Here is a 26,478-nt window from a genome sequence, read left to right on the forward strand (position 1 = left end):
CACATTCAATTTAAAGGCAATCTGTCTCCAGGTTTTTGCTACCTCATCTGATAGCAGCATAATGTAGACATAGATCCTCATTCCAGTGCCTTGTCACTTACTGGACTGCTTGCTGTAGTCTTCATAAAATCACTGCTTTGTCAGCTGGAGGACTACTTAGCCTGCTGCCAGGAACTTTAACCACACCCCCACCACTGATTGGCCGCTTTCTGCTTATGCACAGTATACACAGAAAGCGGCCAATCGGGTGTGAGCGGAGACATATAGGACTCAGCATTCAGAGATCTCGTAGATATGAAGCAGATAAAACAGTTTTTAATCAAAAGTGCTGTACCCAGTAAAGTAAGTGACACATCGCTGGAATCAGGGTATCTGACCCTACATCATGCTGCTCTCATACTGGTTGGCAGATTCCCTTTAAACTTCTGATCCTCCTAATGTCCTTTCAGATAAGCTTCTATGTGTGGAATCTGGCAACAACTTATTCACCTTTCCTCATATAAACACATTCACACTTGGCCGAACCCTACATACATGAGTACAGATGGGTTGGGAGAGATAATGATTGGCTAAGTGAGCATTAGCCTGTTAGCTAGCTTATGTGTATGGCTGGCTTACAGTAGAATTACCCTAGTCCAGAACGTGTAGTTCTTTTTGGCTTCAGAGACAGTTCTAGTGAGACATATTGATATATGCTTCTCCTAAGTGTTTTTCATATACCTACAGAGTGCTTAGTAAAGGAAGGTTTTGTAATTGATTTTTGCAGAAATCCTGAATTCTTAATCCAAGTCTTCCTGTTCCACAGGATATGATTCAGCCCTCTGGGTTTCCTGCATTTTACTGCTTATTTTGTTTCCCATTCACCTCTGTCCTTCATAGGGGCCATACTGTAGCTATCACCTGAATCTTCAATCATATCATATACGCTCTAATATTTGCGTTTTTTTACTTTTCTTTTCTCGGCCAGTAAGTGATTACCATAGATCATGTGGTGCTGTTATGTGTATGAGTAGGTGGCGCATGCTTTATGAGTAGAACATACCCGGGTCCCTCAAGAAAAAGGTGATGTGATGAATACGGCCACCAACCGATGGAGGGAGATACATAATTATGAAAATGATAAATCACCCTGATATAGCCAGATTTTCTCATTCTGACACTGGTTTTTCTTCCTGTCCACGTGTCCATTTTGTGGTCAGAAGTTCTACAGATGTCTTCTTGAGTGAACCTATATATTAGATTGATTGTCTTAGTACTACTCCAGTTCTTTAAATAACATAATAGTCATCCATAAAGGGCATTTTGTGCCTACTCCTCCCCCATACGTGGGTTATGATGAGTAATTGTAGACTACAGTTTGTGTAAATAATTTTGTTGGGTCAATCAATATAGACAAAACCAGTCAATTTAATGTGTGACCTGAACTGTTTTCCCAAGGTCAGAGAGTACTGGGGTGATCCTTTGGGATGCGTGCCATTCATGCGCGCTGATGCTGCCTCCAGCACTTTAGGCTCACACGTCTCATTTCTGCTCACATTGGTCTGATTTTCCTTTGAGTTTGGCATTAAAAACACATGTCCTCCTAGCCAATATACTCCAAGCCTGTTAATATTACAAAATAATCAAAAGAAGAACACTCTTCTTTAGAACAAAGTAGGAAAAAAAAACCTACGGTAATCATGTCCTGATCACTACGTAATGACATTTTAAAAAATATTTCATTCTTTCATTATTTAATCAGTGATTATTTGGGGTTTTTATATTTGTTCTATTGTTGGTAGATAACGGTGTTGAAATTGCTACAATGTATTTCCATCATATATGTGAAGATATAACTAATCATTATACTGTTTCAGATATTGGAATAAATCGAACATACATTTGAAGTTCTCGTCAGTGTTGTCCAGGCATTGAGACTCTAGTGTCTTGTTGTTTCAGGAAACAAGTACATTTGCAGCAATGAACAGACTCAGACCCTATTTTTTTTGGATATTAATAAAAATCAATATTGCTGGAAGGTTGGAATTGGAACTTAATGAAAGAATAAAAGGTTTACAATCCTGTTGTACATCATTAAACCAGTCATGACAATATTTTGACCAAATCTCAGGAAATACACTTCAAAGATATGTTAATGCATATTAGATTTGCTGCATTTTTCATAGAATGTCATCAGGTTATCTGTGGAAAAATCTTATGGCAAAATGTTGCTGTAGATTGGCGCCAGATTTCACTCTTTACATTACAAAGGGTGAAATCCACAATGAATTCCAAACAAAGAGTTAACTCATCGTGAACTTTAAAATCCGCACCATATGTCGATTTCCATGCATTAAAATATGAGCATTGTTTATGCACAAGACATTTATGGCAATCTTATCCAATCAGCCGGTATTGTGGATTTTCTGCACACAAATATGTCACAAATACGCAACTGATAATGCGACTTTTCTGATTTGGTTGTGGATTCACTCTGTGCTTTGCAGAGAAGGAATGAAAATGTCAAAAACAAATGGCACAATGTGTAGATTAGATAAAGTCCTCTTTCACCATTCATGATTATGCTCCAATCAATTCCCAATACCATTGTGGTACTCGGCGAATACTTACAATGCAGCGTACTGCTGAAAAGGAGCCAAGTTTTCCCTACTTTTTGCTTCTGAGTACACCCATTCACTGCATTGGCGAGCATCAATCATTACATGAACTCTATGGGATTTGATGCAATAACATGGGCACCATCTGGCATATAATGATATACTATTTACACATCTGGCAAACGTTAAGCACTTTTTTCTCTATATTGATTTTGGCACTTATGATATTTGACTTTTTTTAGAGAATGTGGAGGAAACAAATTGCATATGAGACTTTATTTAGGGGAATAGAGGAGAATGAGGATGTGAATGTCTGGCTCAGCTCCGACTAGCCACCCTGACTTAATACTTGTACAAGATGAAAAAAAGAGTCATTTTTATTTCCAGAAATCCAGAAACGGCTTTACTGTTGTTGGGTTGCGTCCACCATTCCGACCCAGTTGTACTTCCAGACATAACACACGAACAAAAGTTGCACTGTTCCTACAAAAAGAACCAACACTAACCCATTAAATTCATCATTTTAATTGGATATCTTTAAGTAGTCATTGCAAAAAAATAAGCTTATTTGCTTTGTACTTGCTGTTTAAATTTGCCATCAATCACCCAATTAGTCACTTTTATTTTATTGATTACGGCTCCTAGTCAAGTGGACAGGCTCCTGCTGCTGCAAAGGAGTAGTGGCTGAACATGTGCAGTGCTCTTTCCTACTGTGCTTGTAAGCGCTGCCCTGAGACCGGCGCGCACATGGCAATATCCAAATCCCCGCCACCACTCTCCAGCTTCTGAGGCTGGCACCGCTGCTTCATAGACCAGCATTGTGAGCATGCACAAGTCACGCCAGCAGCGTGATGAAGCTTCTTACCTGAACTGTTACTCAAGCAGGAGCACCTGGCCTTCTTAAGAACATGAGAACAACCCTTTAAATTTTGGTTAATATATGTAACTGTAATTTTTTATTACATGATCCTATTGAAAAGAGAGAAGGTAATGCCCTACTAACTTGGTTTAGTGGTTGGCAGATAGTGGCCGAACTTAAAGGGAACCTGTCACCAGGTTTGGCCGATACGAGTTACGGCCATCACCTTTCAGGGCTTATCTACAGCATTCTATAATGCTGTATATAAACCCCCGATCCGACCTGGAAGAGAAGAAAATAACTTTTATTATACTCAACTGCAGGGTGGTCCGATCCGATGGGTGTCGCTCTTCTTGGTCCGGCGCCTCCCATCTTCTTACGATCCCCGTCTTCCTGCTTACTTCATGTGGATAACACATCCCTGCGTCATCCACACAGGCACCCCAGAATTGCGCTCCTTTTTGAGGGCAGACCAAAGTCCTGCAGTGCGCAGGCACTGGGGCTCTCTGACCTTTCCTGGCGCCTGCGCACTGCAGTACATTGCTCTGCCCTCGACAGGGCAGATAAGTATGCCTGAGCAGGAGTGCGATGCCGAGGAGGCAGTGTGGATGATGCTGGGATGCGTCATCCACTTGAAGCATGAAGTAGGACGGCATCACAAGAAGATGGGAGGCGCCGAACCAAGACCAGCGACACCCATCGGACGGACCGCCCGGAACGTCAGTATAGCAAAAGGTATTTTTCTTCTTTTACCCATTGGATCGGGAGTAGATATACAGCATTATTGAATGCTGCATATAAGCCCTGAAAGGTGGTGGCCGTAACTCATATTGGCCAAACCTGGTGACAGATTCCCTTTAGTATTAAAAAAGAAATGTCAAATTATGCTTTGCCAGGACTTCAGTGTTCCAAGAGAACCTGACAATTTTGTAAGAAATGACCAGCAGTGTAGGATACATGTGGCTCACCTTAATTCCATAATGAATCCTCCCTCTCATCCATAAATTTTCATGAAGGCAAACATTTTTGGGGGAAGGATTGGACTGTAGATAAGCCCCTGATGTATCCTGAAAGAGGAGAAAAAGAGGTTAGATTATACTCACCCAGGGGCGGTCCCGCTGCGGTCCGGGTCCGATGGGTGTCTTAGGTCCGGCCGGCGCCTCCTATCTTCATTCAATGACGTCCTCTTCTGGTCTTCACGCCGCGGCTCCGGCGCAGGCGTACTTTGCCCTGTTGAGGGCAGAGCAAAGTGCTGCAGTGCGCAGGCGCCGGGAAAGGTCAGAGAGGCCCGGCGCCTGCGCACTGCAGTACTTTGCTCTGCCCTCAACAGGGCAGACAAAGTACGCCTGCGCTGGAGCCGCGGCGTGAAGACCAGAAGAGGACGTCATCTGATGAAGATAGGAGGCGCCGACCGGACCGCGACACCCATTGGACCCGGACCGCAGCGGTGAGTATAATCTTACCTCTTTTTCTCCTCTTTCAGGTAACATCAGGGGCTTATCTACAGCGATACAGAATGCTGTAGATAAGCCCCTGATGACGGCGAGCTTACCTCACCATCGATTTTGGGGGTGACAGGTTCCCTTTAACACAAAAACCTCGATTTAAGCAAAAGGTTATTTTTTATTACAGGTCCCTTTTAACCTAGTTGTTAAAGAATAGGTTAACAATTTACTGGGACATCTCTAAGTGAATAAAGAACATTGTATTTTGAGCTATATATGTAGTGGAATATAAATCGCAGTCTTGTTTGGAGAAGGAAACAGATGGATTTACTTATTTTCGGCAATGCCAACATGTTTCACTTTTATAAATTTGAAGCTGAATATGTTCCCCACACTTTCTGTGTATGAGTATTACCATTAGGAATGTGTAAAGGCGTCCAAAACCACAATGCTGATTGGCTGTTACCCCAGAAGAGTTTGTGGACCTTGTCTTAAAATAGTTTACAGGTACTGTCGTTCCACCTGAATGGTGCCATTGACCAGCATGTTTTCTTTTACTCTAAAAATAGGCTACTTCAGTCACTGCGGAACATCTGTGTCAGAGAAGACGTACCCACAGTAAGCTTGTTATTCCAGCGTAAGCAGCAAAGTTTATAATGATCGACCCAGAGTTTATTCGACAAATAAACATAAAAGCTGGAGCAGCTTCACAAAGACACAATGTGAAGGCGGCAGGAGCAACCTAGGGCCTTGCTCTTGAATTCACTGTGTTAACACAACAAATCAGTTCCAGAAATATAGTGACCTCAGCATTTGTGGCTTGATCTCCCCTGGACAGAAATGAGTTTTTTTTTGCAATGATCAACAAAATGGCAAAAATAACTTAGATTTAGTGTAGTTATTGAAGTGAATGACCTCTTCTGAAAACCATTACAAAGCTAATATAGTAAACAGCTCCATTCACACTTTTGTAGGCAGTAGAGCTAAACATTTTCCATGATTCCAAGCTAACTATTCCAATGTTATACATTTATGGCATATTTACAGGATATAGTATAAATGTATTGTAGATCCAGGTTTCACTAGTGTGACTATCTTAAATTGTGACATGCGCTGTACATATCCAGTGGAAGTGCATAGTACTTAAATGGAGCGGGCTCAGGACCTGATCACGCACCGTACAGCACTGTGTTTTACAGCTGACACCCAAGTCTAACGGCTCTGAACAGATCTAGCTCTGGTGGCAGGTGTTTTACTTCTTAGATGCCGCTGTTGTAAGTCATGACAGCTGCATTTAAGAGGTTGGCAATAGGGAAGGTGTCCCTTCTGATGCTTATTAATACCAAGCAGGTTCAAGTCCCCTAGAGGGACTAATAAAAATGAAATACCTTTAAATATATATATACATAAAAGTTCATATCATCCCCTTTTTCCCAGTGTAAATAAAATCTAAAAAAAAAAACATATTTGGTATTTCCTCATGCGTAACTGACCTTACTAATAAAATATCGTAATATTTCTCCCATAAATGCTTGTGGATATGCTATAATTGTACGAGATGGGTATACCCCTTTAATGTCTGTGCAGAGTTTCCTCTGGTATTAATTTTGGCAATAAATTACAAGTAAGGCTAGTTTTTGGTAACTCACAAAGAAAAGGAGGTCATGTAGAATATCATATTTTATTACTTACTTGTTATAGTTCTTACCCTGCAAAATATCTGAAGGCAGGTGAGCATGTTTTAACCCATTTCCATTAACTACCTGGTATTATTGGAGGCAGTTCTGAATATGTCTCTATGACAGCTGCTATTCTTCTCATTAAAGAGCCTATACGTTCCCCCTACTCTCCTGTTTTGATTAGCCGCCTTGGCACAACATCATAGTTGTGCTGCACAAATGACGTGGTGTCAGGTTGGCTAATTAATAGAGGAACCATGGATGCCGGTAGGTATGAGTCAGTTTGCAGGACTCCGTTCAGCGGCCACAAAATACTGACCTGACGCTTGACCAAGGTCCTGCAAATGGATTTGCTAATCTCTTATAGATAGAAAATGTAGAGATAGAGTATAGGGTCATTCCCATTTCAGCTGTTAATGGCTCAGGCAGAATTATTGGCATCCAGGCATCGGCTCGAGGAGATAGGGCTCAGAAACAGCCAAGCTCAATTACATGATCAGGATGTCAGTGCTTTGCTGATTCTGTAATGATTACCAAAAAGGTTACATTGGTAATGAATGCAGAATAATGAGATCTATATCTCTTAGGTCTTTTGGTGAGGACAGGGTTAAGCTTCAGAGTCCTCAGCATCTTTTTCTATACGGTATTCGATAATTTGCTGCAAGGAGCAGAACATTGGAGTCATCAGTTGAGTGTCATGTGCGGTCTCATGATATGGAGTTTATTGCTCTCTTGGTGGTTCTGTGTACTTGGATGTTTGTTTCTCTCTCCGTACTGCAGTAACATTTTTATACTACTGTCCTGGATCAAGGCTCAGTGAAAAGAATGTGACCTGAGATGTACAGTTTATAATTTAGGGAGAACGTTGGATGAAGCCCAGTGCAAATTAGTGGGAGACAAGGAAAATCACTCATTACATTACCACAGGCCTTAAATGCAGTTTAAGAGCTAAAACAAGACCATGAATTATCTCGTCTGTGTTTATGAAGGATCAGCAGATACATTCTCTAAGTAATGTTCTCTCTATCGCCTGCTCAGTCTCAGAGACATGTGTTTTGTTTGCGACCAAGCGAAGAACAGTGACTATATCCAGCTGTTGTATCCAGCTGCCTGGTATGTGGCTTGTACAATATAGCTGTAGACATGGCCATATACTCGGTTAACCTTTTCAATGCACTGCTCTAAAAGGGCATGAACATTAACTGGTTAAATTGGGAATGTAATATTTAGATTTACAGAAATCTGTTATAATCAATTACATAAAACCAATTTTATCATTACTTTGGTTCAACCACATTCCCCAGTTATTGAAACCATGACTTGGAAATCCAGACAACCCACAAGGCTTATTATTTCCATGGCAGATCATCTTAGACAATTATAAGCACATTCTGACTAGCAGGTTCGTAAAATGGTTAGATCTAGTAATTTAGGGTCTCCAAGGCGAAACTCTCATAGGTGTCTTACTCATCTATGACCACCATTCCTCTCATTTCCTATTTTGTTCTTGACTTTTTACTCATCTCTTATGTTGGTTCCTCTCCTACGACCTGATAGTTATATGGGCCACTAGTATTGTGCATGTTGAGTTGTGGGATGTTTCTATACTCTCCTCGTGGGATTTCTCTAGCTTTTCATGGAATCCTCCTAAACTACAAAAAGATACATACATTTACAAACAATTTTTTTATATTATATTAACTTTTTCTTCCCTCAATCTCCTTTTATTTCAGTCTCTAAAGCCCCCTCACCATATACCTTAGATGGCTGTCGACACAACGATGGATTGGTTGACCGCTCGGCCAGCCGCGCTCTCGCCTGATTCCCCTATACATTGGGAACTCTCACTCTGCTGAGTGCTCCTGTGTTCTCTATGAGAGAGCTGCTGCCAGACATGTCTGGTGGTGGCTTATCTCAGGGAGAAAAAAGTATCGACAGTCCAAAACCAGAACATGCCAGATCCTCAATTCCTCAACAATCATCTATCGCGGGCTCCCATACTTATTAGACAGGCGAAGCTATTGATATGGATGCATTCGGCCAACGTTAGTCTAATGTATTTGGTGGCAGTAATCTCTGTTCTATGTTGATAGAACTATTTTAGACCACTTTAACAGAAAGTTATGCATATCCTGTTGTTCAAGGGTCATCAGTATATGAACGGTCACATATGTCATTTTTGTTTTGGAATTTCCTATTAAATGTGGTAAACCATAGGAACACTGAAAAAGGAATTTTCATTATTATGCTGGCAGATGGTCACATTGTCTACTTCTCAGGGGCTTAGCTGACCTCAGTTTCGTGCTAGGATCTCTACCTTATAAACATTTCATTCCGGTGCACAGAATACTCGTGCAGTTGTACTACTTTCACCATAAAAAGAAAGGAAATGATCTTCCAGGCCATGGAGCACTGTCTTTGGTCACCCTGTCACTAGTCTTGCCCTTGAAGGTGTTTTTCAGGCCTGAGCTAAATTTCTGCAGTCACTCTATGCAAATCCTGACAGTATACATTATGCACATATTCCCCGCAGTTGTCAGATCGTGTGGGTGGTGTTATGAGCGCCAGATGATATGCAGTCTATCTACCTGATGCAACTTTAGGAAAAGCAGGTGAGAAACTAACAGGCACGTGACCTGATCGATCTGGCAATTGAGGGAAATATGTGCATAATGCACACTGTCGGGATTTGTCGATCTGCAGTCATATAAATTGACTGCAGAAATTTAGCTCAAGCCTCGAAAGCGTCTTTAAGTTTACAACTAACCTCAAATTTTTGTTTATTCTTCCGATATTCACACCATTTGTCTAATGCGCCTTCTTTGTAACCAATCCTGATGTAAAACTGAACACAGGGCAGCCCACGTGAACCTTATCTCTAGGAATGGAAAGGCTTCCTTTTAGGATTTCTATTAGTCAATGGAAGGAAACAATCACTCCTTATTGCCCCCTCTTAATTATACTTTTCTATATACAGTATGAATCTACAGTTTCCTATTGATAAAGTTGGACCTTGATATAGATAAATTATAAGAATTCACATCATTTTTTGCTGCTTTTTTTCTGCAGAAGCTGTGTTTTACAGTACAAGCAAAGACTATGCGATTTCAGAAATCTCATGCATGCGCTTATTGTTTTTCCTGACTGAATTTGAGCATTGCAGCATTTTTTTTTAAATCTGCAGCATGTCAATTCTTTCAGCTTTTAGCAGCTTTTTTCACCCATAGAAAGTAATTAAAGTGCAAAAAAATCATTAAATAGGTTTTGCAGTGTTTTTTCAGCATTATTAGCTACATTTTTGGTGAATAAATCTTTTTTAAACATTTAGGCTGTGTGCCCACGTTGCGTTTTTTAAGCATTTCCGCCACGTTTTTCCGCTGTGGAAGCACTTAAAAAACGCTAACAAAACGCATGACATTAATTTTTATTGCATTCCGCAATTGCTGTGCCCATGCTGCGTATTTTTCCGCAGCGGAATCGCATGGCGGAAAAATACGCAGCATGTTCATTAATTTTGCGGAATTGCGGCGATTCCACCGCTATAGACTTGTATTTGAAAAAAATACTTGAAAAACTGGTCAAATACGCATAAAAAGCGTTAAAATCTGCATGTGTTTTCCTTGGCAAGGGTGTGCAGTTTTGATGAAGAAAAATCTGCTTCCATTCTGCAACGTGGGTACATAGCCTTAGGGCCCCTTCACACTGTGCAATCAAAGTCTGAACGAGCGTTCGATTTGTGACGTTTATCCGTCCTCGTTCCGAGGTTGCAAAGTGTGACATGGCGTTACGATTTGCGACGCAGCCCAGCATCGTACGATGTGAAAGAAAGAGCAGAACTTTCTTTCGTCGTAAATGTCCCGCTGTGGCGGTCGAAATCGTAGTATGTGACGGCGGTCATACGAGCTCGTAATGCGACTACGTGGGTTGGGCTTCCGCATACCTGTCTCCTGATTGGGCGTGACGTTTTAGCACGCCCATGCTGGTAATACGTCACGCTCGGAGTCGTAGGACTATGGCGGTGTGAAGGGTAGCGTACGATTGCGACGCGTGACGTTCACATCGCAACTACGTCAGAAAAAGCGTTAACATCGTAGAGTGTGACCGCTGGCTACGAGCTCGTACTGCGATGTCGAATATGACGCAAATGCGTCGTAATCGTAGCAGAATCGACCAGTGTGAAGGTACCCTTAGGGCCCCTTCACACTGTGCAATCAAAGTCTGAACGAGCGTTCGATTTGTGACGTTTATCCGTCCTCGTTCCGAGGTTGCAAAGTGTGACATGGCGTTACGATTTGCGACGCAGCCCAGCATCGTACGATGTGAAAGAAAGAGCAGAACTTTCTTTCGTCGTAAATGTCCCGCTGTGGCGGTCGAAATCGTAGTATGTGACGGCGGTCATACGAGCTCGTAATGCGACTACGTGGGTTGGGCTTCCGCATACCTGTCTCCTGATTGGGCGTGACGTTTTAGCACGCCCATGCTGGTAATACGTCACGCTCGGAGTCGTAGGACTATGGCGGTGTGAAGGGTAGCGTACGATTGCGACGCGTGACGTTCACATCGCAACTACGTCAGAAAAAGCGTTAACATCGTAGAGTGTGACCGCTGGCTACGAGCTCGTACTGCGATGTCGAATATGACGCAAATGCGTCGTAATCGTAGCAGAATCGACCAGTGTGAAGGTACCCTTAATGTAGACAAAGCACACATGTAATCTGCACCAAAAAACTGTTCCAAAAACGCAGCAATACCTGGGTTTTGAATGCAGAGATTTTCCTGTCAAGAGAGTAGGTTTTGGCTGCAGAATAAAATGTAGCGAAAAACGCTGCTTGTGGATATAACCCAAGTGTTACTGAACTCTGAACCACATTTGACCCTTTAGTGATAGCATGTTTGTTGACTGAAACTTAGAGGGAAACTTTATAATAATGATTTTCCATTACGTAGTATTTCGGTGATGTAACCCTACAATCTGATTGTCACACTATGACTACTAGTTGAAACTCAATAAAATTAATGAAATAAAACAAAACTCAGCATGTTGGAAAGTTTCATGCATACAAGTGCCTAAGGGCCTAAGTAACAGGAACCTGTATTATTTTCAGGTATAAAATAATCACATGGGAATGTACAGACGTCTAGACAAAATTCACTCCTTTTTAGTTTACTCATTCTTACTTTACGCACTCTATACAAAGCTGTAAAGTATGCCAAATTAATCTTGCAGTATTCCAAGGCAGAGAGTAATCTTTTTAAGCGTGGCTGTTTTGCCAATCACATGAGGAATAAAAAACACAACTTATCATATGATTAGCTGTGAAACATTACTCCCCCCAACCAATTGACACCAGTACAATTTGCAACGATAGCTAAAGATATTTTGATGCCCTGGTCAAAATTTTAGGGCATATTTGTCCACGTCTAAGAATTTACTTCACAGGGAAAGTAGATGCCACAGTGCCCCAATAATAGTGACTGCCACAATTCCACATAACAGTACCTACCACAATATTACCATAGAAATGCCTCACAGTGTTGTCCCAAAAAGAAACACTATACACCCTGTGATATAAATGTACACTGTAGTTTCAACACACTTTTCATAAATCAATAGTACAAGCAAAAATAAGAAACTTTGTAATATATCTTATTACAGAAATCTGCTTCATTCACCTCATATGAGCCACTTCTTCTCAACCCATGCTCCCCTGCCTCTTGAACTCACCATTCCCTCATCTCAACTCTTGTCTTGCTCAAGATAAGGCAGACTGCCAGGACAATTATTATTATTATTTATTATAGCTCCACTTATTCCATGGTGCTTTACATGTGAGGAGGGGTATACATAATAAAAACAAGTACCATAATCTTAGTCAATACAAGTCACCGCCTGGTACAGGAGAAGAGAGGACCCTGCCCGCGAGGGCTCACAATCTCCAAGTATCAGGTTGCACAGCCTATTATACTTTATGGCAAGCGGAGGTTGAGTGAAGTGATAAAACAGGCAGACATAGACGCGTAAAGATTGTGCTGAGTCTTCTAACAAGTCTTTTACCTCACCCTGAGCTGGATTCATAGCTACACAAATTGCTACTGATATATAATTTCCCTATGCTGATTCTATAAGTGTGTTGCTAAAGGAATGAAGAGCAGAAATTCCTCTCAGTTTGCTGTGCTATATGTGGAAAAGATCATAGCAGTTAGCCTCACCAGCTCAAAATCAAATGAAAATTAAGAGACAGAGCCTGCAGAGAGGAAAATTCTGGTTACTAGTCATATAGGGGCCAGATGTAGTGTTTTTCCTCATGTACACACAAAAGAGTATATGTGTATATGGGTTGGCCACTTGTTTTTGCAGCTTTCTCCACAAACTGACCAGCACTTCTGTTCTGGCTGCTGGTTGTGGAGTTCATGGCCTGATCAGCTTCCTCCAATAGCAAAGCAGCATTCCCATGTGAGGTGTTCTACAAATGGAGGAGGCTGATGGGCTGGTGCTGGTCAGCTTGGGAGGAAAGCTGCTTTAAAGGGAATCTGTCAGCAGATTTTCGCTATGTAATCTGAAGACAGCGTGGGGTAGGGGTTGAAACACTGAATTCAGGAAGGTTTTATTACTGGGACATTATCATGCAACAGCAGCACATGAAACCTAGTCTGACTCCGCCCCTCCTGTGATAAGCAGCTCACTGTCAATAGACAGCTTTTTGCGCTCTGCAACATGCTACATCTAAAAACACTGTGTCACAACTGCTGCACCCCATAAGCTAAGTGATAGATTGTTGAAATCGGGGTTATTTTCCTACATTATGTTAATCTCAGATGAGGTAACAAAAACCTGGTGACAGATTCCCTTAACAATAGAATTTAGCCAATCCCTTTTAATGAAAAACTGGTCATAGTGGCCATCCCCTATAATGGAAAAAACTTGACATAATGGGGGAATGCTGTGGGGAACAATAATCAGGAGGTAGTCTTTTAGTATTGTCTGCTTCCCTGTATTTCTTTCATGGGAGTAGTTTGGACAGGAACCTTTGAAGTAATTATTTAGCAGTGCAGATGCAGACATATGGAACGTGTAAATGAGATGTAGTATCTGCCTGTAAAATTATACAACGAGCCGGAAGGAAAAGAGCGCGCGTCATGTGTCTACTGATGTGAGACTGTTTAGTAAACGGTCTGATCTTTCATCACACAGGATGAAATATTCGTCCTTTGTATATAGTGATTGAGGAGTGCGCAGACAAGTGCTGAAATGTACAGTAATCTAAACACTTTGTCATATGGCTCTTCCATGGGCACTCAATCTCACTTTTTATTGGCGGACTTTCACTGACTCGTAGTGCAATCCTTTTATGTTACATTCCCTAACCAGGTGGACCATATGTATGTCTAGGGGAAGAAGTGTATGAATTTATTTTTAAAGAATCCTCATGTTAAATTATCAACCTACCATATCCCAAAATTTTGTTTGGGTCTATAGATATGCCTCCTCCATCATTCCCGTCATACCTATGGCACCCTCTTTCTATGCCTGCTCACATGTCCCAGCCCTGAAAACATTCCAGTAGCCACCAGTCCTTGTCCCATGATATTATTTTGTAGGACTTGTTGTTGGTCTTTTATTGATTTGGTCTTTTTTTTTTCAGTTTACCAATACTTTTATGTGAAATTGAGAATAATAACTTTTCTTCTGTGTAATATTATTGGATCTAGATTATACGTTGTACTGATTTACTGGACTGTCATATAAAAGTGTAAAAAGCGTATTTCCTAGGACAAAGAGGCTTCAGAAGGACAGTGTGTTCTTCTCGTAAGCTGATGTCTATGGAGAATGGGCAACATCTAAAGATCTACATCAATGATTACTTCAGGGGTGGACATAGCATTGGTGCAACGTTTGCAGCTGCACTCGGGCCCAAAGGGTAAGGCGTCCCAAATCCTCCTCCAAAGCAGGTGGAATTATGCACCATGATGAGCTATTGGGCCCATATACTACTCTGGCACAGGGGCCCTTTTCTGCCTATATATGCCAAGGGATTACTTTCTATATGGTTGTCATGTGGTTGTTTTACAGACATCATTTCTATAGGGTAACAACTCTAACGTGCTAGTTTTTGCCTGTGTTGTTTCCTAGCATCTGCAGTCTCTTAATGTCTGACCCAATGAGATTCAGCTCCAGTTAAGTAGAGTGGAGGTTCTGGGCATCCAGTTTGAAATGTGAAACTCTGGAAAATTTTCTATGTGGTTTGGACTGGGCAGAAGAGATTTTAAAAATAGCAAGACATATTTGTTGATGCTCGCTAGTCTCTCATCAAAGCACATACGAGCTAACAGTCAGATGATGGAATTAGGAGAAACCCGAGTAAAATGGAAAAGCGTCCTCCCTCAGCAGAAAATTGTAGAAAGGGAAAAAATAACAGTCTCATTGTAAATGTCACATGTTATGGGCAGGTTTGTTATGTGTCGTGTGCAGATGTGTTTATGGGAAGTTGCCGCTCTGACATGAGCTCCATCTGTGGTCAGGGAATGCCTTTGATATGACTCGAGCCTGTAAATGTTGTAGGCTAATTCTCAGCCACTGAAGGTCTTCTTGTGCTGTTGCCTAATTCTAAACAGGACTTAAAGAGTATACTTTCTGGAATATGAAAACATTTTTCTCCCTCTTTTGACGTACCTGATTTATCACCACAATTCTGATGTAACACACTTTGAAATGTCAGAAAATGTGCAACTTGTGGCGTTTTTACACCAATCCCGTCAAACTTCGCCAACATTTAGAAAAATGGTCTGCGCTGAGATAAGGTGGAACTTAGCGTGCCTGACTAATATATGATAATTTACACCACTAAGGGGGCAAACATTACACCAGAAATGTACTCCAGTCAGAGTGTAGTAACATTTTTGGAGGTGGCGTGTAGCAATTGAGGGAAGAACCAAATTCTTTAGAGACACATGCCTCTTAATGAATTTGGCGCATCTTACTGCTGTGCTCAGTTCATCAAGACAAAAAAAGACAAAACACCAGTCTTGATGAATAAGGCCCACAGTGTGGTAGAAGCTATAGATAGAGGCGCAGTAAGGACACTTGCGAGAGTCAGTCATCAGACATTTATATTTTACACCATAGATCTCCAAAATAAGACCTTGTTGTGTTGTGGAGGCTTAGAAAACATGGCTTCCTGTCCACAGACTGTGTGTGATCTTACAGATCAGCCCTATTAATGTCATTGGAGCTTAGTAATACCACCCCCAACCCATGGAAAGGAGTGGTGTGTTACTGCAAGCAAAAAGCCATGTTTGCTAACCTTGTACAATGCTTTTAAGGCAATAAGTACTGCATCCACTACAATAGCTTCTAACCTATGCACATGCTTGAACAGCACAGTAGCTTAGTGGACATTATTGATAGCTCACTAAATTGGGATGTTGAATTAAAATCTGAACATCTCCCTGTGTTTACATGGTTGTCTTCTTAGTTCTCTATTTTATATGTGTGTATAAGTTTATACCATAAATGTCCATTAAATAGGGGGTTTTAGTGGATAACACTAAACATAAAATATAATCCACTGTACTAGGAAAGTATTGAATAAAAAAAGTGAAAAGTCCAAATAGTAAATTCAAATTTTATTAGGTAAATAAAGCGTATATAGCAGATAAAAACAAAGGTGCACCCCTGGAAGAAGCAAGGTGAAACGTGCGTCGGGGTGGAGGGAAGCGATGCCTGGTAATCGCCCCGCTGTTCATAAAAGATTCCATTTCACAGGTAAAAATTACTAATCATAATGATCTTTTAGTGGGCGGCTATATGTGTGCAGAAAAGTTTGAGTACCCCCTTATTTAGTGAGTGATACCTGTTCCTGTATGTAGCCACATTAGTATATTTATTACCTTCTGTACTTGCACCATCAGGCTATTTATGCTTTTCTGTTTTAAGATTCATGTTTTTATACGTTTTTATCTGCTATATATGCTATATTTATCTAAAAAAAAGTTGCATTTACTATTTGGATTTTTCATTTTTTTTCTGGGACATTCACTGCTTTCCTAGAACAGAGGACTATTTTTATATGTGTGTATGTAGACTAGTTCTACAAAAGTTAGAAAGTGCCATTGCAGTTGTCTACCCTATAAGTCAGGCTTTGTCATATGATTAAGGATTTTGTCATTGACAAATTTGACAAATAGTAGCCGAGTGGATATCACTGTTGCCTTACAGCGATGGGTCAAATCCCACCAAGAACAACATCTGAAAGGAGTTTATATGTTCTCCTCGTGTTTGTGTGGGTTTCCTACAAGTATTTACACTGTTCAAAATCATACTAATAGGGAATTACCATTATGTGCCTCAATGGGGACAGTGATAATGTTTCTAAAGAGCTGCAGAATATGATGGTATATAATAATCAAACCAGGGTCTTTTCCAGAAGGAAAGTCATGCGGCAGACGTCAACATTGACTTCTGGGTGGCCACCTCCAGTAGATGGCACAAGAAAGTCAGCTTGCTTTGTTTTGCGGGAGGACTTACGATATTTGCATATTTTTTTCACAGAAATCATTGCTTGGCCTGTCTCCCTATGCCAGCTTGATGGTCTCCACAAATAGAAAAAGGACCCTGTAGACCTATGTGTGTATCTGACAGGTTGAGGTCTAAGGCTAGGTTCACATTGCGTTAGGGCAATCCGTTAAGCGCATAGCGCTAGCGAATTGCGCTAACGCAATGCTTCTCTAGGGTCCGCGTTCGGCGTCCCCGCTAGCGCAGATCCCCGATCTGCACTAGCGAGGAACGGACCTCAGGCGCGCCGCGGACGCTGCAAGCAGCGTCCGAGGTCCGTCACTCAAATGACGCGACATCGCTAGCGCCCGCCCAATGTGGGCGTGCGCTAGCGATGCGCTCACCATTACAGGCTATGGCGGCGTTAACGGACTACGTTAACACCGCGTTATGCCGCGGTGTAACGTAGTCCGTTAAACGCGGTCACATAACGCAATGTGACCCTAGCCTTACTGGTGAAAGGGAGTGATTACCGTCAGTGTAAAATACTGTTCTTTATAAATAATAAGAAGAAACGTGAAATAGTTGGCAGTGCTGTATTATATGCTGCATTCACACATGTGGGGCTGTACAACTTTATACATAGACATTTATATGTCATATATATTTATGCTAATTTTTGTTATGCTTTATTTCAGACTTATATCGGCTCTATACTTGCTTCTGTCAATCCCTACAAGCTGATACCTGGTTTATATGACCGAAACACAGTGGAGTTATACAGCCGGCACCACTTGGGAGAAATCCCCCCTCACATCTTTGCTGTTGCCAATGAATGCTACCGCTGCCTATGGAAGCGACATGACAATCAATGTGTTCTCATCAGGCGAGTAATATATGCAGCATCAAATGTATAAGGTATATTTTGAGGATGAAAAGTAAATATAATCTCTGATTTAGGCCAGGGTCAGACGAGCATATAAAACATTTGTCCGAGTTTCATCCAGAAAGCTCAGAACATTTTATTCCTCGTGGCATCCGTTTGTCCGTTTTCTACATCTGCATGAGATCTATTTTTATCAACATATTAAAATGTGCAGGGTAAAATTCAAATACTACACAGATGATCCGTATGACATCTGTTTTTTTACATACTCTGGGTCTGTTTGAAAAATCTGTCATCTGAACAGCTGCATTGAATTTTATTGGTGAGTCCATCTGAACGAGCCCTTATAGAAATTACCTAAAATTAGCTACTTTGAGCATCAAGTGAAACCGAATTCAATTGTGTTCTAGTTACGAAAGCATGCCAGAGTCACAAGGAAAAGTACACTTGTAAGATTTACTGATCAATATGTACCTTGCTTGCAGATTTTAGTCGGTTGCTAAACGTGTGCTTTCTGGTGCACTATAGACACACAACCTGAATTTTACGCTTTTTCAGAATTTGATGCAGTTCAATAGAAGCAAATGGAAAAGTCATGTAATTTGTACCTGGTTGTCTTCTTCATTCACTTGTATTGAAGTGTGATGTAGTGATACAGCTGCATTGAGGTGTACAAATAGTATGCTGTGCATTCATTTAAGTCTCTTTCACATATCAGTTTTTGTTGTACATGTTCTATCAATTTACTTAACGCCTCATTCACATGTCCATGTTTAAATACGTACATGAAACAATGGTACCGATGCCATCAGTGTGTCCATTTTTACCATCAATTTATGGTCTGTGTGTCCATTTTTACCAACATTGTGTCATCAGTGGTTTTTACTGATAAAGAAATAAATAAATTGTGAAGCTTCTCCTATACTTTGCAGTGTTAAACAAGTCCAACAAACGGATGATACACGGATGCCATCCATGTACTGAACGTGTTTTTCACGGACCCATAGACTTGTATTGGCCCTTGTAATCCATGCTGCCTGAAGAAGACAGACATGTCTCCATGTATTTTGCACAGACGCTTGGTCCGTCAAAAACACGGACATGTGAATAGCAGCATAGATTATAATGGTATGTGTTATATCAGTAAAAAAACGGATACAACAAGTGTGTGCCACATGTCTGAGTGAGGCCTAGCAGATTTCTCATGGATGCATTACGATTAATTAATGGGTTTTTGCCCTGTGGTATTCGTTACTGCTTTTTAGAACCAAAGTTTTCAAAATGGTGCACGCATTTTTGAATTTAGAGTTAGAAAATAGTTTCTATTTTGTCTTCAACTTTTTTGTTACTTTTAGTGCAAAACATTGCATGATTTTGCAAAATGGTGCAAAAATGTGTACATAAAATCAATTTAGTAGGGACTGGAAAAAATTTACATACAAATTATGCAACTTTTTGAAAAGTAACAAATGATGAAACAGGTGAACATCTGTAAACTGCAACCTAAAAAAAGAAAGAACACAAGATAGAAAAGGTACAAATGGAAAGATGGATTTTACGCAGACTGAAGCAAAGCACAAATAACTCAACAAAAGACAGGCGTAAATGCTTTAATGAATCGGGCCCCAAATGCCTTTTACACATGTCCTACTTTAATTTGTGTTGAGGACCAAAGTCATCCATTTAAAGGGAACCTGTCTGTTATGATGACCTGGTGGTTAGGAGCACTAGGAATGACCTGATGAGCAAACTAGTAATACAGGACAAGCTCTGGGAAGTGGGAGCTCTGCTGACCGCAACCCCTAATCCTATCACAACAACTAGAAATAGCCGTGGAGCGTACCTGACTCTGCCTAGACGCCTCTTCACAGCCTAAGAGCTAACTACCCCTAAAGATAGAAAATAAGGCCTAACTTGCCTCAGAGAAATTCCCCAAAGAAATAGGCAGCCCCCCACACGTATTGACTGTGAGTTAAGATGGAAGTCACAAACACAGGAATGAAATAGGTTTCAGCAAAGGAGGCCAGACTTAACTAAACAGACTTGAGGATAGAAAAGGTATCTTTGCGGTCAGCATAAAAAAACTACCAAAAAACCATGCAGAGTGTGCAAAAGAGACACCACACCGACTCACGGCGTGGAGGTGCCACTCTGCATCCCAGAGCTTCCAGCTAGCCAGGCAGAATCATGATAGCAAGCTGGACAAAAAAACAGTGGTAAACAAATAAGCTAGCAGGGACTTAGCTTTTGCTGGAGTAGACAGGTCATCTGAAAGATCCAAGAGCAAACTGAACCAGTACTAGGACATTGACAGCTGGGATCCAGTAACAATCTAAGTGGAGTTAAATAGAGCAGCCAGCCTAGGACTAAACGAGGTCAGCTGAGGAAGGAACCTCAGAACCAGCAGCTCCACTCACAGCCACCAGAGGGAGTCCATGGACAGAACTCGCCGAAGTACCATTCATAACCACCGGAGGGAGTTCGAGAACAGAATTCACAACAGTACCCCCCCCCCTTGAGGAGGGGTCACCGAACCCTCACCAGAGCCCCCAGGCTGATCAGGACGAGCCAAATGAAAGGCACGAACAAGATCGGCAGCATGAACATCAGAGGCAACCACCCAGGAATTATCCTCCTGACCATAACCTTTCCACTTGAATAGGTACTGAAGTTTCCGTCTCGAAATACGAGAATCCAAAATCTTCTCCACCACATACTCCAACTCCCCCTCAACCAACACCGGGGCAGGAGGGTCGACGGAGGGAACCATAGGAGCCACATATCTCCGCAGTAACGACCTATGGAACACATTATGGATGGCGAAAGAAGCTGGAAGGTCCAAACGAAATGACACAGGATTAAGAATTTCAGAAATCTTATAAGGACCAATGAAATGAGGCTTAAACTTAGGAGACGAAACCTTCATAGGAACATAACGAGACGATAACCAAACCAAATCCCCAACACAAAGTCGGGGACCAACACAGCGACGGCGGTTAGCGAAACGTTGAGCCTTCTCCTGGGACAATGTCAAATTGTCCACCACGTGAGTCCAAATCTGCTGCAACCTGTCCACCACAGAATCCACACCAGGACAGTCCGAAGGCTCAACCTGTCCTGAAGAAAAACGAGGGTGGAAACCAGAATTACAGAAAAAAGGCGAAACCAAAGTGGCCGAGCTGGCCCGATTATTAAGGGCGAACTCAGCCAAAGGCAAGAAGGACACCCAATCATCCTGATCAGCAGAAACAAAGCATCTCAGATATGTCTCCAAAGTCTGATTGGTTCGTTCGGTTTGGCCATTTGTCTGAGGATGGAAAGCTGAAGAAAAAGACAAATCAATGCCCATCTTAGCACAAAAGGACCGCCAAAACCTCGAAACAAACTGGGAACCTCTGTCCGACACGATGTTCTACGGAATGCCATGTAAACGAACCACGTGCTGGAAAAACAATGGAACCAAATCAGAGGAGGAAGGCAATTTAGGCAAAGCTACCAAATGGACCATCTTAGAGAAGCGATCACAAACCACCCAGATAACCGACATCCTTTGAGAGACAGGGAGATCTGAAATAAAATCCATGGAAATATGCGTCCAGGGCCTTTTCGGGACCGGCAAGGGCAAAAGCAACCCACTGGCACGAGAACAGCAGGGCTTAGCCCGAGCACAAGTCCCACAGGACTGCACAAAAGAACGCACATCCCGTGACAAGGAAGGCCACCAAAAGGATCTAGCCACCAAATCCCTGGTACCAAAGATTCCAGGATGACCGGCCAACACCGAACAATGAACCTCAGAGATAACTCTACTAGTCCATCTATCAGGGACAAACAGTTTCTCCGCTGGGCAACGGTCAGGTCTATCAGCCTGAAACTCCTGCAGCACCCGCCGCAAATCAGGGGAGATGGCAGACAAAATTACCCCCTCTTTGAGAATACCAGCCGGCTCAGGAACTCCCGGAGAATCAGGCACAAAACTCCTTGAAAGGGCATCAGCCTTCACATTCTTAGAACCCGGAAGGTACGAAACCACAAAATCGAAGCGGGAGAAAAACAGCGACCATCGAGCCTGTCTAGGATTCAACCGCTTGGCAGACTCGAGATAAGTCAAATTCTTGTGATCCGTCAAGACCACCACGCGATGCTTGGCTCCTTCAAGCCAATGTCGCCACTCCTCGAACTCCCACTTCATAGCCAACAACTCTCGAATGCCCACATCATAATTGCGCTCAGCAGGCGAAAACTTTCTAGAAAAGAAAGCACATGGCTTCATCACCGAGCCATCAGAACCTCTTTGAGATAGAACAGCCCCTGCTCCAATCTCAGAAGCATCCACCTCGACCTGAAACGGGAGCGAAACATCTGGCTGACACAACACAGGGGCAGAAGAAAAACGACGCTTCAACTCCTGAAAAGCCTCAACGGCCGAAGAGGACCAATTGACCACATCCGCACCTTTCTTGGTTAAATCAGTCAATGGTTTAACAACACTAGAAGAATTAGCGATGAAGCGACGGTAAAAATTAGCAAAGCCCAGGAATTTCTGCAGGCTCTTCACAGAAGTAGGCTGAGTCCAATCATAAATGGCCTGAACTTTAAAAGGATCCATCTCGATAGTAGAAGGGGAAAAAATGAAGCCCAAAAATGAAACCTTCTGAACTCCAAAGAGACATTTAGACCCCTTCACAAACAAGGAATTAGCACGAAGGACCTGGAACACCATTCTGACCTGCTTCACATGAGACTCCCAATCGTCCAAAAAGACCAAAATATCATCCAAATATACAATCATGAATCGATCCAGGTACTTTCGGAAGATGTCATGCATAAAGGACTGAAACACAGATGGAGCATTAGAAAGCCCGAATGGCATCACCAGGTACTCAAAATGACCCTCGGGCGTATTAAATGCTGTTTTCCATTCATCGCCCTGTTTAATACGCACAAGATTATACGCCCCTCGAAGATCTATCTTAGTGAACCAGCTAGCCCCCTTAATCCGAGCAAACAAATCAGACAGTAGCGGCAAAGGGTACTGAAATTTGACGGTAATTTTATTGAGAAGGCGGTAATCTATACAAGGTCTCAGAGAACCATCCTTCCTGGCCACAAAAAAGAACCCTGCTCCCAACGGTGATGACGACGGGCGAATATGCCCTTTCTCCAAGGACTCTTTTACATAACTCCACATAGCGGCGTGTTCTGGCACAGATAAATTGAACAGTCGGCCCTTCGGAAACTTACTACCAGGAATCAAATTAATAGCACAATCACAATCCCTATGAGGAGGTAGGGCACTGGATTTGGGCTCATCAAATACATCCCGGTAATCTGACAAGAACTCAGGGACTTCAGAAGGATGGGAAGATGAAATTGACAACAATGGGACATCCCCATGTACCCCTTGACAACCCCAACTGGACACAGACATTGATTTCCAATCCAATACTGGATTATGGACTTGTAGCCATGGCAAACCCAGAACGACCACATCATGCAGATTATGCAACACCAAAAAGCGAACATCCTCCTGATGTGCAGGAGCCATGCACATGGTCAATTGAGTCCAGTACTGAGGCTTATTCTTGGCCAAAGGCGTAGCATCAATTCCTCTCAATGGAATAGGACACTGTAAAGGCTCCAAGGAAAAACCACAGCGCCTGGCAAACTCCAAGTCCATCAAATTCAGGGCAGCGCCTGAATCCACAAATGCCATAACAGAATAGGATGACAAAGAGCAAATCAGAGTAACGGACAAAAGAAATTTTGGCTGTACCGTACCAATGGTGGCAGACCTAGCGAACCGCTTAGTGCGTTTAGGACAATCAGAGATAGCATGAGTGGAGTCACCACAGTAAAAACACAGCCCATTCTGACGTCTGTATTCTTGCCGTTCAGCTCTGGTCAAGGTCCTATCACATTGCATAGGCTCCGGCCTCTGCTCAGAAGATACCGCCAAATGGTGCACAGTTTTGCGCTCACGTAAGCGTCGATCGATCTGAATGGCCAAGGACATAGACTCATTCAGACCAGCAGGCGTGGGGAATCCCACCATAACATCCTTAAGGGCTTCAGAAAGACCCTTTCTGAAAATTGCCGCCAGGGCACACGCATTCCACTGAGTAAGCACAGACCACTTTCTAAACTTCTGACAATATACCTCCGCTTCATCCTGACCCTGACACAAAGCCAGCAAGATTTTCTCTGCCTGATCCACTGAATCTGGTTCATCATAAAGCAACCCAAGCGCCAGAAAAAACGCATCTACATTACGCAATGCAGGATCTCCTGGCGCAAGGGAAAATGCCCAGTCTTGAGGGTCGCCACGTAGCAAAGAAATAATGATTTTTACTTGCTGAATGGGGTCACCAGAGGAGCGGGGTTTCAAAGCAAAAAACAGTCTACAATTATTTTTGAAATTCAGGAACTTAGATCTATCCCCAGAAAACAAATCAGGAATTGGAATTCTGGGTTCCAACATCGGGTTCTGAACTACATAATCTTGAATGCCTTGTACTCTTGCAGTGAGTTGATCCACACAAGAGGACAGACCTTGAATGTCCATATCTACACCTGTGTCCTGAACCACCCAGAGATTTAGGGGAACAGAAAAACAAAACACGCTGCAGAGGAAAAAAAAAAAAATGGTCTCAGAACTTCCTTTATCCCTCTATTGAGATGCATTAACACTTTACGGGCCAGCTGTACTGTTATGATGACCTGGTGGTTAGGAGCACTAGGAATGACCTGATGAGCAAACTAGTAATACAGGACAAGCTCTGGGAAGTGGGAGCTCTGCTGACCGCAACCCCTAATCCTATCACAACAACTAGAAATAGCCGTGGAGCGTACCTGACTCTGCCTAGACACCTCTTCACAGCCTAAGAGCTAACTACCCCTAAAGATAGAAAATAAGGCCTAACTTGCCTCAGAGAAATTCCCCAAAGAAATAGGCAGCCCCCCACACGTATTGACTGTGAGTTAAGATGGAAGTCACAAACACAGGAATGAAATAGGTTTCAGCAAAGGAGGCCAGACTTACCTTTTCTATCCTCAAGTCTGTTTAGTTATCTTTGTGGTCAGCATAAAAAACTACCAAAAAACCACTCAGAGTGTGCAAAAGAGACCCCACACCGACTCACGGCGTGGAGGTGCCACTCTGCATCCCAGAGCTTCCAGCTAGCCAGGCAGAATCATGATAGCAAGCTGGACAAAAAAACAGTGGTAAACAAATAAGCTAGCAGGGACTTAGCTTTTGCTGGAGTAGACAGGTCATCTGAAAGATCCAAGAGCAAACTGAACCAGTACTAGGACATTGACAGCTGGCATCCAGTAACGATCTAAGTGGAGTTAAATAGAGCAGCCAGCCTAGGACTAAACGAGGTCAGCTGAGGAAGGAACCTCAGAACCAGCAGCTCCACTCACAGCCACCAGAGGGAGTCCATGGACAGAACTCGCCGAAGTACCATTCATAACCACCGGAGGGAGTTCGAGAACAGAATTCACAACACCTGTCATGTCAAAAAACGCTATTATGCAGATATGGGAATAATCTGCAGGTTAATAACATTCTAAAGCCATGATGAATCAAAATGAAAGCTCGACTACCGGTAGTAAATGAACTTTATTCATCCTGGTAGCCTGTGGCTTTCAGTCTTAGAGACGGACCGTAACTTCAGTAACTGCACAGACAGACTAGTGGCAGACTAACAGCCAGCTCTGTACTGATGCACTGCTGAGCCGGCTGTCAGTCAGTGCTGAGCCACGGTTAAGGCTGTTACAGTGTGCACTATGCACTGAGCGGTGACTTGAGCTGCACCGGCCTCTATAACTGAAAGCCAGGTGCTGCCAGGGAGGAATAAACATAATTTCCTACTCGTAGCTGGGCTTTCAGTGCCAGGAGTACCAATTTCTTGCTCTCTGGTAATATGAGGCCATGTCATAGTTTAATTCCCAAGTGTGCATCTTCAAGTAAACTATTTAATTGTTATGACTGTTGGCATATAACGAGAAATTTAGATTAAAAAAAAATTATCTTTTATTTCAGTTGTCTATTACGTCTATTATTTAGTCACATCCTTTTTAGCTCACTGTTTGCGTCTGCTGGTAACGTCTCACTGATGGTTCCCTGACTTCATGGATATGGTTTGTCCTGAGATAACTCTGCTTGAGAAGACTTAGGTTGATGACACATAGTCCTGAAATTAAGCTGCAAATATAACGTAGGATTATTATAGCAAATGTCCTGATGGGAGAGGAGGTGCAATATGTTATGTCCATGGCTCCCCCTAGTGGATCACATTCAATTTACAGTCTAGGAAGAGATCATGTAGAAACCGGCAGCAAATGAAAAAGAAAAGGTTAACCAATTATTTTTATTGCTTGGTCTTGCACATATTTAGGGAAAGGCTTCAGACGTAAGCACTGGCAATTTCTTGCTAACCAATAGAATACAGAAATATATGCTGTATTGGTGTTAGAAAGACCACATTTTCTGCAAAAAAATGGAAAATGCTCAAA

The 26,478-nt window shown here is 42.3% G+C and overlaps 1 protein-coding gene across 1 annotated transcript in view; it reads left to right on the forward strand.

Moving 5' to 3' along the window:
* The window catches only part of MYO10 (myosin X), a 243,549-nt gene that overhangs the window by 103,915 nt on the left and 113,156 nt on the right, over nucleotides 1–26,478 (forward strand). The window contains exon 4 of the mRNA XM_077269704.1: nucleotides 17,771–17,958. Within this exon, the coding sequence (XP_077125819.1) occupies nucleotides 17,771–17,958 (188 nt within the window). The remainder of the gene's footprint in view (nucleotides 1–17,770; nucleotides 17,959–26,478) is intronic.

The sequence above is a fragment of the Ranitomeya variabilis genome, chromosome 6 (genome assembly GCF_051348905.1).
Source record: "Ranitomeya variabilis isolate aRanVar5 chromosome 6, aRanVar5.hap1, whole genome shotgun sequence".
Lineage (NCBI taxonomy): Eukaryota > Metazoa > Chordata > Amphibia > Anura > Dendrobatidae > Ranitomeya > Ranitomeya variabilis.